Source organism: Gobius niger (assembly GCF_951799975.1).
Source record: "Gobius niger genome assembly, chromosome: 3".
Taxonomy (NCBI): Eukaryota; Metazoa; Chordata; class Actinopteri; order Gobiiformes; family Gobiidae; genus Gobius; species Gobius niger.
Window position 1 is genome coordinate 17,246,739 of NC_136854.1, and position 14,885 is coordinate 17,261,623.

Genomic DNA, 14,885 nt, shown 5'->3' on the forward strand with positions numbered 1-14,885 from the left:
AAACTAAAATGAATTGAGGTAAATGGTTGAATTCTATGGGCCTTCCTCAAATACACCACAGTTTATATCTTACAGTCTCAGTGAGGAAACTGATTGTTGTATGAGATAACAATGAAGGTAACGCCTTCACTTCATAAATAATGCAACACAAACAAGATTTGCAGGGATTGACCTTGATTTGGCCTTAAGAAATAGACACAGACTTCTAAGCTAGTTTAATTTCAAAACTTAACTACCACCTTTTTTCATAATGCTGCATTTGATCAACAGTTCATCATTACAACAACTACAAAAAAATAATCATTTCTTTTAAGCCGATTACACATTTCTATACACTGTAGTAAAAGACTTGGCCCAGTTCTGCTGAGTGATGAGAGCTCATTGCCTGATAAAACACATGTGAATAATTTATCAATACATAAGGCGAGGCGGCGTCAACAGGGGAGCGTATAAATCAAAACGCTGTCAAAACAGGCAGCACTTATGTTGAGGCCGGGCTTGTTGAGAATAATACTCTCCTGCAGATACGGGCAGACCCTGTGAAAATGCGAGGGGGATATTCAGCAAAGGCAGACGCCACGCTTTTGGGACAAGATGGAAGGCAAGCGGAACTGCTCATTTTGAAGAAACTGTTGGCTTCTTTAGCGATAGCGCAAGTTATGATATTTTTTGCAGCGCGTCAAGAGGAAGAAGTTGAAGTCTGAGGGAAAAATCTTTGATATCGGAGGCACACATATTTTAGTTGCTGTTATGAGTATGTTAAAGGGCGTGTACCTGATTTATTTATTTTGCTTGCAAACAATGGAAGAGTGAGTACATTTCCCTTTGATTAAATTTCTACAAAAAAAGCCAATTTGTTCACACTGTATAAAGAGATTTGAACCTTAACTGTCAGTAAAAAATATGTTCGGACGGACAACCAAATCCTACTGTCACATCAGGGGTGTCCATGGTTTAATAATGGAGACATTCTGCTCACAGTCTCTGTCATTAACATTCACAGTGAGGTATTTCTAAATTAGGATAATTCCAACCATGTAATACATGACCGTTAGTCACACCGGATCAAGACCAAATAAGGACTAAACCGAGTTTAAAAAGGGTCAGAGATAGGACTAAATCATCATTCTTAAAGGTGCATTGTGCAACTTTTTATGCGAAATAAAAAAAAGTTGATATTTGTGCTTATTTGACCTTGTAGTGATCGAGCGACTGTATGAGTGATCAGCATGGAGCCTTTACTTTCCATCACAGTGGTCTCGAGTGCGCACCAGGATCAATTGTTTGAAAGGTTTTCACTGCTGACAGAACCTCTTATCAGAAAACCTACAAAACAACTGATCCTGGAGCGTTGCAGAGACCACCATGATGGAAAGTATAATTGCCATGCTGACCACACATACAGCCTGGGTCACTACAAGGCCAAATACACACTAATATAAACTTTTTTTTTCTGCATAAAAAGTTGCATAATGCACCTTTAAGGCACACTGCGTGACATTTTGGATTATTCTGTTGCCAGCAATACAAAACGCACCCCTAATGAGCAGCTAGACACAGAAAATCATCCTTTTTGCAGTGAGTAATCAAAGAACGGACTTGGATGAGGACCTAACCTCTCTAAATCTCATATTTGACTGCCTTTAGTCAACATCTCCATGGAGACGAGCTGGAGACGACCCTGCTCCCAGTATGTTTGATATTTTTTAGGTATTTATTAGGGCTGGGACAAAATATCAAATTGGATTGGATCGCAATGCTTTGTGCTGTAATACCAAGTATCAATAATTTAGTGTTGCAATACTTTCAATACTTTGTTTTTCAGTAACAGCGCTTTGGAATTTTAACACTTCAATAAATATTACGGTACTTATCATAATTACTTGCTGTATCACAATACGGATCGGATCGGGCCCTGAGTATCGTGATACGTATCGGATCGTGGCAAAAGTGGCTTTAAGCATTCATGCAATCATCTCTAAAATGCTGACTCTTTTATTAATATTTCAGCCTTGAAGAGCAAATGCTTCTGAACATGTTTAACATGTGCACTCGGCCATGGACGAGCCGAACACACTTACAACCATTTTAGTAATTAACAAATTCATGAAAACCATACATTTTTGTTGTCTTTTCTATTCTGTGGATTTACTTTCTACTTTCTCTAGGAGTCAGTGTTTTCCCCCTTCTTTTATTACAAATATTTACATAATTCCTGTTTAAAGGGATATTTCAGGATTTTTGGCGTAGGGCCTCATTTCCTAGTTGTCCAGAGTGTTGTTGGTTTCTGGAGATTTTTTATTTTTCTCTTCATGCAGTCCTTATATTTGAAGAGTTTAGCGGTTCTAGGCTAGCACATGTCTATGGTAACTAGTAGCCTGCATTAAAAACAGTCTTACCGAAGCAGAGTGCACCTGAGGCAAATCACTTACAACACCAGACTACCTATATAAATGCCTGTGTTGATTGAATAGTGTTTGAAATATAACCATTTTGCATTTAAAATAAGTTCTATTTGAGCAGCAGCAGCTTCCTGGTTGTAAGCTACTCAGCGGCGGAGTGATCTGCTTGGTTACTGGATCTACAGTAGTTTGTTTACCTGCGGCCGGCATTACTACACGTGGAATTCACAAAGGAACTTTCTACAAATCAGATATGGCAAAGTTGGAGGACTACATCATGATTTTGAAGAGGTTTTTAATGCAAGCTACTAGTTACCATAGACATGCACTAGCCTAGCACCACTAAACTCTTCAAATATAAGGACTGCATGAGTTAAAAAAAAAAAAAATCTCCAGAAATCAACAACACTCTGGATAACGGGGAAATGAGGCCCTATTTGAAAAATCCTGAAACATCCCTTTAATATACTGTGTTGTACTGTGTCACCTTTTAAAAAAGTGCGTGTGAACTGAATCTTCATCCACAAATGGCACACCTAATTGCAACACCGGAATGCCCGTCAGAACGATCGCAATAAGATATTTTGGAAATGAAACTATTAATTATGCATAGGCGTGTGAACTCTTTCTAAACCCTCAATGTAAATGTTAACAATGTGAGTCACCGCGCCATGTTGATGCTCCCTACCGTTCTGGATGTCAAGGACCTGTGGGTTGTAGACTGCCAGCGGCCTACTCTGCCGGATCAGCTTCTTGGACTGCCTGGTGGGAGCGGTGAACGCGGGCGCCGCAGGTGAGGGGGGGCCCGACTCCGGAGCATCTGCAAAGATCTGAATACACAATGGAGCCAAGTCAGAGCCTATAAAGTGAGAAGTCTATCCGGACCTAGAGTAGCATAGCGGCGTTTGAATACAGCAGCAGAGCATATGTCCTCAAATGACCTCTCTCCAGCTCCGGGACTGCAGAGCTGGCGTAAATGGAAAAAAAAAAAAAAGAAGAAAAAAAAAAGAGAGAGAGAGAGCATTTGCAGCCATGGCCCGCTGTGGGATAACACATTGATTGGGCCTTAAAACGGCGCATAAAAAGGGATTGTATTTGAAGCTAAGCAAACAAAGGAGCATTTTTATTTAAAGGCACTACGTCCTGGTTAGAAGCATTTTGTTTTCTTCAATGAGGCAGTATGGAGTTAAAAATGGAAACACATTGTTGTAGCTTGTTTTTAAAAGTGGATATGACAGGTTTTCTTTTTTTTTTCCTCCCCTTCAAATTAGTCCAACTTTGCAGCTTGTAAGCATTCATAAGAGTTTCACACCTGTCATTTGGCAATTTTAAGAATAAAGGTTAAAAACAAGCTTGAAGAATGTGTGGCGTACAAACACAAAGGCACATATAAAGCAAGGAGAATTTCATATATAAGGACAGAAATGGGAGTTATCCCTTATGCACAGCACGGTCATATATGGGGCAGTTATGGGGGAGTGTTTCCCTCTTCTTCCAGTCGGGAAGTAAAATCATGGAAAAACAGGCCAACACTTACGTTTAATCTTTTTGGGTTAACTGTGCTCTAGTGCAGTCGTTCCCAAAGTCTGGAGCATTGTGGCCCTTTAATCCTATGGGGGCACCCCAATACTAATATACTCTATTCAGATTACTCATAAAATGGTCTAAATACTAATTTAAAGCAGTGAATTGCAACAAATATATTCAAGTTTTTTAGAAGAGAGTCCCCTGGGCCCAGACTCCACTTTGGGAACACATGCACTAGTGAAACAGACATACAGCTGTATAGAAGTAGCTTTAGTAATGCAAGTGTAATATAAACGAGTATGTGAAGACTTACTTGCGATCCACTTTAATCAGAAGTTAATTATCTAGAATGTAGATAATTAACTTTATCATTGCACATGAAATTGTTATTGAACAGATTGTGATGGAAAACAGGACTTCAACAAAGATATTTAGGAAGGATATTAATTGCATATTTAGGCTGCCTTGGTACATTTTGTCAACAGTTGCATTGCGGCAGACATTCACATTGGTCAGTGAGGTTAGATTTAAAATGGACAAATCTTCAATCTTTGATGAACTTAATCAAATAATCAAGGTATAATGTGTCCAATTCCAAACACTGCACAACAGAATGCTGAATGCTATAAAGGTACAGTCTACGAGCTCCCATCTTCAAAAGCTCGGGCTGAAACGTTCCGGCTCAGTCCCTCTGGTGGACCGGATGATTCAAATCGATCGCCTGGAAGCATTTCTGTGAGTTGGTGGGTTTTACATCACGACTACACGCACTAATATTAAAGTGATAGTCTGTAAGTTTGCAAAGTGAGGAGATTTGAGAGAAAATGAGCAATTTCCTCTGCTCTTTAACCAGAAAGCCCTTCTTAGTTTGCAAAATGAGGGGAGCGGGCACAGAATTTTTTGAAAGTGAACGACCAAGCTCCACCCCCTTCCCTCCTGATTGGACCTGACATGCTGGTTCACAGGAAACGTTCGTCTCATTGGTCAACGCGGGAGGATACTAGACTCTCATTATAAAATGTGTAATACATAGACCTCCAGACTATCACTTTAATACACATTAACAGCACAAAAAACATTTCTAAAGTCTAACTATTGTTGTTCAGCTACATTTTGAGACTTTGTCTGATACAAGGTGCTGCTCCAGGTGCTCTGGTTTCCTCCATCAACCCATAATATGTAGACTAGATGGCTCCCTTGGCGCTGCACTGTGGCTGCTCACTGCTCCTGACAGTTTGCCCCAGTGCCATTGTTGAAATGCAGATGACAAATTTCCCTACACTGACTAAAAAGAACCCCTTACCACACCAGCAAAATGTCAGTGTATAAGGATCTGTATCTTGTACCTTTGCTGTTATTTTCCGCAATAAACCAGCTGTATACACACACACACACACACACACGCACACACACACACACACACACACACACCCCGCACTGGCCCAAACCCCTAGCATACAACAAGCGGAAAGCGGCCTTAAGTTGGAGCGACTGAAGTTTCTCTCTGCTCTGCAGCGCCGACCTGAAAGCACAAACACACACAGACACACACACAAACAAAAACACACAAACACAAGTACACACACACACACACACACACTTACACACACAGAAGAGTTTTTGGACTGCCGAGGAATGGGCCGGCTATAGCCAACTGGTGTTTACACCCCAGCCCTGTTTACATACAAACTTTTGATGTCGGGTTAAAAGAGAATGGGGGTTTGCAGAGGAGAGGAAGTCTCCGCAGAGGCAGCCTTAGAATCGGATCACAGAGGCGTAGGGAGGGAAGGGAGGGAGGGAGGGAGGGAGGGAAGAAGAGTGGCGGAGAAAGTGAGAAAGTTCTGGGAGAAATAAAAAGTGCGATATCTGATATGGTTTCTTGGTCTCTCTCCGCTCCCCTCTCTGGCGGCTGGCTCTGCAGATGGAGGTGAATGTAAAGCAGAGTCTACTGTGGGTATCAGGGGTATCAACAGTCTGCGCTTGGGCTAGGCAAGGGAGGGAAGTTAATGCCTGTCTGTCTGCTCAACTTTTCCCCCGCTCTAAAGACGCTGCTGCGGCTGCTACTACAGCTGTACTTTCTCCAAAATGCTCTGCTGCATTCTAACACAGCAGGGCCTTATCACAGAGGAGGCGGTGTGCGTTTTGTGTGGTGGGAGATTGAAAAAAGACTAGTGCGGCCGCTCAATTCAATAATCACGACCCGGGTTGTGGAAAGGCGGGGTGAAGTGACAGACGTGCGGCTTCCCAAATCACTCAACCATCACTCACTCACACGTAGGATCCCAAAAACAAATTGGGGATTGTCCAGAAATCACGGCTTTGGTCCCAGATCCCGAAACAAGCCCGAACAGCACTAAAGCACACGCTAGTTCGGTCTGAGACTGGGACTGACACGGGGGTCGCAGGAGATTTTGAGGACAGAGACGAGAGCTGCAGGAAAAGAACTCCAAACGCACTTTTATCCGTCTTTCTCTCTCTTATAAAACAGCCGCTCTGCCTCTTTTTCCTCACTCATCCTCGCGCTAAATTGTTTTGGTGATCAGCCGGGGAAAAACACTTAAAACACTCCTGTGCTTGTGTTAAAGCCTTTAAAAGAGCCGTGACGCGCCTCGATACGGCTCAGCAGACAATACGCGTTTGATAAGTAGCATTTTTGTTAGGACTCCATTCCCTTATGTTTATTATTATCCTACAAAAGAAAGGCTATATTTTATATTATTAACCGGTTTGCTTCAGATACATGTTATTTACAGTCGTCAGTTGAGAAAATGTGTAAGTAAATAAAAACAAAATGCAATATTTTATAAATAAACTAGATTTCATTGTTATTATTTATTGACAATAAAACATACAATTAAAAAAAAAAGATATACGTACAGTTTAAAAAGCCACAAAAATGTGAAATTGAAAACTGGAATTACAAGAATTAAAATAGAAGGTCATTTGAACATATAATAAAAAATAAAAAAAAACAGTTGGAGTGTTCATTTTGTGATGATTTAAGTCGACAGGGACAAAAGCACTGGATTTCACTGTAAGGGCTCAGCAACACATCCAGAAGTCATTATCTGTGAACACAGTGTGTACAAATGCAGGTTAAAGCTGTATTCTGCAAAAAAAAATAAGAAAAGTTCCACGATTCTAGTTTCACATTTCCAGCACAAGGATCTCAAGACCCTCTTATTTAGTCTAAAACAATACCCTTGGCACATCTTTAAACTAGGACTAAAGAAAACTTGCCCTGCTGTAAAGCTCTGAATCACTCTAGTTACCAATTCAATCATCTTTCAACCATTTCCCCCTTTCATTTTTTTTTCAGACTTCGGGTGCAAATGTTTTCCACAACGTTATCAATTAAACAAAGCCAATAATATTAAAAAGTGTGGTCTCATCTGATTCTAGTGAGTGTGGCGCTGCTCCAAACAGATTAGAAAACTAATCTCAAACCCTTTTCTCTTTTGGCACAGAGAATGATCCCTCTTTGAGGATTGGCACCGATTAATAACATTTTGAGATTACAGGCGCCTCTGAACCACGGGTTATGAAACAAATAAATGCATTTAGGCTGCCAACCGAGTTTATGAATATTGAAGCAGGTGCACTTACAATCTACTGTTTAATCAACCAAGTGGCAGAGAAGACTCCAGCAGGTGTTCAAAAGCAGTAAAAGCACTTAGAGCTCCCCCTATTGGCCCCCGTCAAAATTGATAAAGTACAGCTTGCTATAAAAAGAAAGAAGTAAAATGTTGTGCGCATCTCATTTTCAACGGATCTCATTTTCTCCTCCTCCTGACACAAGTGGCTGTAAAGAACTCGCAGCTGAAAACAGGCAGGAATCGTCGTCTAAGTTCTCACTGCACCTGCACTAAACAATAAGGCGTTTAACAGATACAGAACATCTGAACACATCTGCAAATGATCGCACATTTAAAGAAGAAATCTCTGAACTCTTTGGCCATTTGCAACAAGCTTCAAGCAGACCTATATGAATACTAAGTGTGTGTATATGTTGCTTGTTTGACCATGTGCTTTTTTGGCATTACAGAAACAACATGTGTGCTTTGTTTCCCAGCAATAACATCAGCTGATTCCTCTTTCAGTCAACATATCATGCACTAACCCTGTGATATGTGTCCCACTGGTGAAACTATGGAATCTTCTGGTGGCACTTTAGGTCATCTGTACTTGAAAGCATTTGATTTTCTTTTTTTTAAGCTATTACAGTTATGCTTTGGTCGGACTATACTTGGCTCACATTCAGTTAAGGCATGATTTATTGGAAAGCTAAATATTTCAGGCGCCATTGGCCTCTCCTGCAAAAATTCAATAAAGTGAGTGACATGACTTGCTCAAGGACACAAGAAATGATGAACTGGCATGCCATGGGAAATCAGGATCGGAGAGTACATAGTAGTAGACCGTTTCCCTGATCCGACACCACACGGACATTTTCACAGATGCAAGTGGCAGATGGTACTGCTTCGTGGCTAATGCTATTGCTAGCACCCAGAGGAGCCTAAATGCTAGCTGTGGCGGATATGTAGACTCAAACAATCACAGAGAAGAGATTTATGTCAGCTCTTTCATGCCTTCACTTAGACTTTAGAGTGGAAGAAGAACTTAGGCAGATTCGAGCGCTGTGAAGACGCTCGTTGATGTGGCAAACGTGGCAGCCATTTTGCAATGGACGGTGAGGCTAATGCTGATAGCATGGCTAGAAGTTAACGGATATGGGTTTTTCTAAGGCCTTTTTCTCAAATGTCTGGTCTATAATCCTGTAAAAACATAAATACTTGCCCACTCCAGCGGTGGCCAATTTTATTTTATCAGTTTAGGTGATTCAATCATAGTTTCTGTACTGGCCTTGTGCTGCTGTTAGCATTAACATGCTGTCATTAGCACTAGCATGCTGCCGTTAGCATTAGCATGCTGCCGTTAGCATTAGCATACTGTTGTGGCGAACACAAATACAATTGCGGCGGTTAAAACTAAGTCGATTGAATTCTCCATTTTCTCTGCTTCAAAATGACATGCAGCATGTCCATATTGACTAAGGTTTAGTGAAACTTATATTTAACAAATTGTAGCTAACCAATTTTTATCAGGATGTTTCTTCCCTGAGGTCAAGGGAGTTTTGGGAGCACTTGTTTCAAAGCCCTGACTTCGCTCTTTCCAATGCAACAAACGGGAAGTCTCTATCTGTCCCGGAGATATCAGCTTTTATCTGTGCTAGATCGGCCTACAGCCGATATTGTAAAATTCCAAAATATTGGCCCAATATATCGGTCGACCTCTAAACGTATTAAAAGGGGGAAAAAAATGGTTGTGTTGCTATTAAGTCTCTGTATCATATACATCTACTCTGAAAATAAGTTTTGTCAATCTTTAAAGGACTGTTGTTTCGCCTGTTGCACTATTTTGCACTATTCATTCTCCAGTTAGTGTCTTCACTGTCTCAAGTTCATGAGCTAAATATTGGTTAAATTCTGTCTATTTTCAGCTAAATGATTGTTTGAGAAGGAGCGATGTCAATCTACTATTTTCTTTCCTTCTGTGACTTAATAGATAAACTTTGCTTAATTAATGCTGTGGAATAAAATGCAATACAATTGTGAAAAGGTAAAATGTGTGCAAAACTGCAAATATACAATCCATTAACACAGTGTTAAATAGTATGAAACATATGCGTTTACACAAGGAAATGATAAAAAGCCTGTGCTACTGTTAAATAAAATGGTAAACTTAATTTTATTGCTGCACTTGACATAAGCTCAGTCAGTATTTAGAAAAAAGTCATGACATGAAAGGATATACATATGAGTGGTGTTTCCTATTGGTTTACATTAGACTAGGTTCGAGAGGACAATCACAATATGGCTGCCAGAGTTTGCCATTCGTTCCAAAGTGTTACTACGTATACTGAGCAGAGTGATCTTTTACAGGTGACGCTGTTTGTTTAAATTAACATTTGGTATCGGACTGGTACTCTGCATCGGCCCAAGGGCCCAACTACTGGTATCGGATCGGAATAGAAACAATGATTTCCGAAAACAAACCTCTATACTGTACCAAACACTGCTGCAACACACATTTAAAGCAAAACTGCACTTGGATGCTTCTTCACTGGGCCAACATTACCCACTCATGCATACTTCAGTTCAAGTACCATCAAGTACATCTACACAACTAGTGCCAGGAGACATACTCAGCCCTGATAGAATTGCTCTTTGTAAGTTACACAAAAGCTGTTGCAATAACACAGAGCCTCTTCTACTTATGATTTATTTTTATAAGCAGCCGAATACATCATACAAAAGATACTGGAGACATTTCTCTGCAGTTTAAGAGCTCCTCTACTTCCACCGCTGTAATTACTTCCAGTGGAACACACAATTCCGCTTTCTGTCGCTGTGAGATTGCTGATTTTTTGCGTAGCGTCCTGTGTAAAGAAAGTCCCTATTTGGTTACCTTTTCGTGATGCTCGATGAGGATCTCCACCACGATGTTCTGGAACTTGAGGTCCATAATGGCGGCGACGGTGTCCTCCTGTGGCCTCATTAGCGTGGGACCAAACACCACGCCCAGGTTGGCAACAGTCATCAAGTTCTGCTTACTGTGGGCCGCAACACTACAGGGGGAAAAAACAGAATATACATCAGACATTCTCCATGGACAATGGTACTTCAAACTCTTACCAAAGTGAGAGCGCCAGATATTACTGCGATACATGAAAAAGCTGCTGAGTCAAAGTCAAGGTAGAGAGAGCGTACAAATCCATTTTTAAACAGTGTTGTGGGGCGCAAAAAACATGAAGAATGAACCTCCTCACCGCCACAACTGGGACAACCCTTCTTCTTTGGCATAAGTCAGTGGCATTGACAGTATACCTGCACACTGCCACCACAGCTGGGACAAAACACGCTGCCACCTTTAGGATTTTTATTTGTTTTTATCTTTGGGGCCTTTATAAAAATGCAGGACTTATTTATCGATCAAACGTAATGGAGTACAGAACTTAACGCACTGACCATCTCTATCCATGGACATAGCCAGAGATGAGTAGGCAAAATATTTAGTCAAGTAAGAAGTACAAAGTAATGAACCAGAAACGGAATTGATAAAAATGTTCATCTAAATCCATATGAATTAACAATTCTGAGGAATAAGGTGCAAGAAATATGAGCTTCACATATGCACAACATGAAACCATGAGGCGTTTATCACTTACTCACAGTGAAGAAGAGTAATACTACTTCAAAATTATATTACAAAAATCGAAGTTAAAAAGTACTGTGTGAAAACTACTTCCAAGTACAAACATGTTCCGATTAGGGCCCAGCTGATATTTCCAAAACCGATAAATAGCCGATATCTCGGGAACCGAAAGTGACAGAGCTCAGTCAGAGCCTTAAAGCAGTACTAAGTAACTCATGTTCCTAGAGGCCAAAAGCGCCACTGCAGGTGTCGTAGCATGTTACGTTTTTTTACTCATTAATTGTCCGTGAGAGTAAATACTACACTGACAGAAAAGACAAAGGGAGAGACGGATATTGTACATCCAATTACACAATGGAGATCATTTTTCTCACTCAAACTTGGATGTAAATACTGTTTAAGTGGTGCTAGCCCATGATTAGCTTTGCCCGTTAGCCTGCTAGGTTCTTCTTCGTGATTTCATTAGTGTGTATTGGGGCTTCCGATCCGGTGCAGTGAAGTTGCAATTGTGGTTTTCTGGCCAGAGACACCGGGAGAGATTAAAGACGGCCCAATCATCTCATTAACATTTGCATTACCCCCAGAGGGACTACGAAAGGATTCATTAAGGTAAACAAGTTACTTAGTATGGCTTTTAAATGAGCCGTCCCACAAGGCCTCAGGGGAGCAGAGAAACATTGCGGTGAAAATGTTCAACAATATTTGAGAGATAAAAAAAAATGACATACAATAAAATTACTTCAAACATCGGCCAATATATCGGCTTTCGGCCAGGCCAACTCCCTTCATAGCGGTATTGGTATCGGACTCCAAAAAAAACATATCGGTCGGGCTCTAGTTCTGATGGGCATGTGGTTCTTGTAATAGTTAAGCTGTTCGAGCCCGTGGATATGTGGGTGCGTAACTTGAACTTTAGAATGAATGTTGCTTTTAAAGAGGGGGTATTATGCTTTTTCCAATCACAAAGCACCAGTCTATATCACACTACAATGATGACGAAACCTTCTGTTGGTCTGTAACTGCAGTAAATTAGAATAACTGCCTTGTATAAAACTGCTCTCTCAAAATGGCTGTAGTGAATGTCTTGAAATGGGCCTCTGTCTCTTTAAGAACCTCTGACCCTTTCCGACACGCCCCCTCCACACACTGTCTGTGGCATCAGTGGGGAGGGGGTTCTGCTGAGGAGCAGTGGTTGGTTACTCGGCTGGTGACGAAAGCTCGGAGGCGTCTCCAGGAGGTGGGGGCGTTCCTAGGAGGACTCAGGCAAACCTATCCCTAAGATGGCCGCCATCAGAGTTTTTACAGATTACTCATAAATACGTGATTGTGCCAAGGCAACACTTCAGGCGCGTTTTTAATGAGGGAATGACATAATAACATGATGTAAAGCTTGAAAAAGTCGATTTTGCATAATACCCCCCCTTTAAAACATAAATGGCAAATCTAATCTTTTCTGAATTACTCTATCATTTCATACTTACATTATTTACTACTTCACTGCAATCATTTATTCTTTTTCACATTAATGTTCATGAATATAAACACATATATGTGTGAATATTGTTGACTGGGCCCAACATTCTCTAAATACAGTCACATGGTTAGTTGTGGAATCACCGGGGCACATTTTATTTAATTAATATACAGTTCTTTGTAATATCGGCTCCACATAATTTATAATGGGCAGGAAAAAAAAAATAGATGAATGACTTACATGTGCACTACAGTCGGGGATAATCTAGAAATGAGGGCTTTAAGCGGAGTTGATGACGTTTCATACTTTTGCCAGCAGCGGTAATCCTCGCCAGTAGTCGTCAGCACAGACTTGGCTGTGCATATGGCTGCCATAGTTCACATAATATCATCCTTCATGTTGCTTTATGTTGTTGCTTTGGGCTTCTTACGTCTGGCACATGGAATAGTTTCATCTTTGAGCTCTGATTCTCTTCATGTTTAAACCATCACTATTTTCACTAGTTGGGTTACAAACATTGTTTTCCATAGTATCTAATTTGTTAACTTTGGAGTGGGCGAAGTGGCGAATGCACCCTACAGTTTGACTCAAGTGGCCATCGTGTCTAAATGTAACTTATAAACCTGCTTTTCTGAACTGTCCTGTCTAATAAATCCCATGGGCCAAAAAAAACAACAAGAGCTGAAAGTCAGTTTTGAAAATGTCCTCTTTACCCATTCTTGTACAATATGTAGCTTTTGTTGCCTTTATAAGGAAACTATCAGCTATCTGCTTCTTCGAAGAGTTCACACTTCACCGTGATTGGTTATAACCACCTGTCGCTGACCAGTATGAGAATTGGGTGGAGGAAAGTGTATGAACATAGAGCTGCATTAAACAGAAAAGACCCGAACAACAACATGAAAACCATAACCTCTTCTCCTGTTTGGCTTTACCCAAATCTAAAAGCTTCTTGAAAAAAAAAAAGCGTCAAAAAAGGGTTGAAAATGAGGAAGAAAACAACAAAGTGACAGAAAATTGACAAAAGACCGACAAAAAAGTGCAGAAAAGCGACAAAGCAGCAACAACACAGCGACAAAAACGTGTTGGAAAAGCAACAATAACACAACAAAAAAAACAAAAACAAAAATTACAAATCAAGCAACAGTGACAAAAACAACCAAAAAAATAAAGAAATAAAAAAAAAAACGCCAAAAATTTTACAAACAGCTTCAAAAATGCGATAAAATGACAAAATTTAATCTCAGTTTTGATATGAGGCGTTATACTGGCCTGTAGACTGTGAGCTCCCAGGTCAAGAAGCTTTTAGATTTGGGTAAAGCCAAACTAGAGGAAAATGTGCTGTTAAAGTGGGGGTTAAGAGGTTAACCAGACCTCACAGGCAGTCAGTCTAAATGTACATTGACATATCACACACTGAGACACTATTTTATATCGTTTGAAATGTTTTAAGTACAGAGAGCAAGCTTTTGCACATGGAAACATTCAGGGAGGGCTCATAACTGTTTTATAACATTTCTTTAACACGGACTGTGTTACAACGGCAGCTCTAGGAGTGCGAGCTGGATCTCAGAGAGCTAAAAAGTAGGTGGAATCACTACTGCGGCGAAGGGGGGGAAAAAAAGAAGAAAAAAAGAAAGAAGTTGTGGCCAGGTGCAAAGATTTCACACTCCACACATGATGATATGGCGCAGCATCTACAGAGAAGACAGTTTAAATAGCTTCAAAGGACGCCTTTGAAGACAAAAACATTGGTGACAACTCACATTTATAACATCTCGGAAAGCGCCTCAGATAGGAGTGTGAAATTCTGGCTCTGCTTCTTTCCCCTGCAGGACATGCACACACGCCAACTTCAGAAAAATATTCAAGTCTTTCCAGTCTGGAGAATTTCACGCTGGATAATCCAAATTCAATTTCAATAGCGCTGCCTTTTTACCAGCGCCTGATTCTGCAGCGGGCTTCTATGAAATAAGATCCACAAGACTCTGAGCGCCCGGGGGAAGACGGATTATTTACTTATCTCCAATTTGCTCATATTTAGTTTATAAAAAGCTTGCCGAGGTAAAACCTTGTAATGTGGGCGAACGCTATTTCTTAAATCTTCAATCAATCTATCTAATCTTTCCAATGGAGTGATGCAGAGTGGTGTGGGCCGGCAGCAGCGAGGGGGAGGGGGGAGGCGGTGGGGGGGGAGTGGGGTAATCTCAGGAGAGGGCTTAATTTGAGTGGTCCATTTTATTGCACCTCGCTGTGGAGACCGGAGC

The 14,885-nt window shown here is 40.8% G+C and overlaps 1 protein-coding gene across 2 annotated transcripts in view; it reads right to left on the reverse strand.

Annotated features, from left to right (window-relative positions):
• Positions 1–14,885, reverse strand: part of arhgap10 (Rho GTPase activating protein 10) — an 81,338-nt gene that overhangs the window by 23,809 nt on the left and 42,644 nt on the right. For both annotated transcript variants that reach the window (XM_079552709.1, XM_079552710.1), the window contains 2 exons: positions 10,398–10,557; positions 3,091–3,232 (listed from right to left, as the gene is read on the reverse strand). In XM_079552709.1, coding sequence (XP_079408835.1) covers positions 3,091–3,232; positions 10,398–10,557 — 302 coding nt within the window. The remainder of the gene's footprint in view (positions 1–3,090; positions 3,233–10,397; positions 10,558–14,885) is intronic.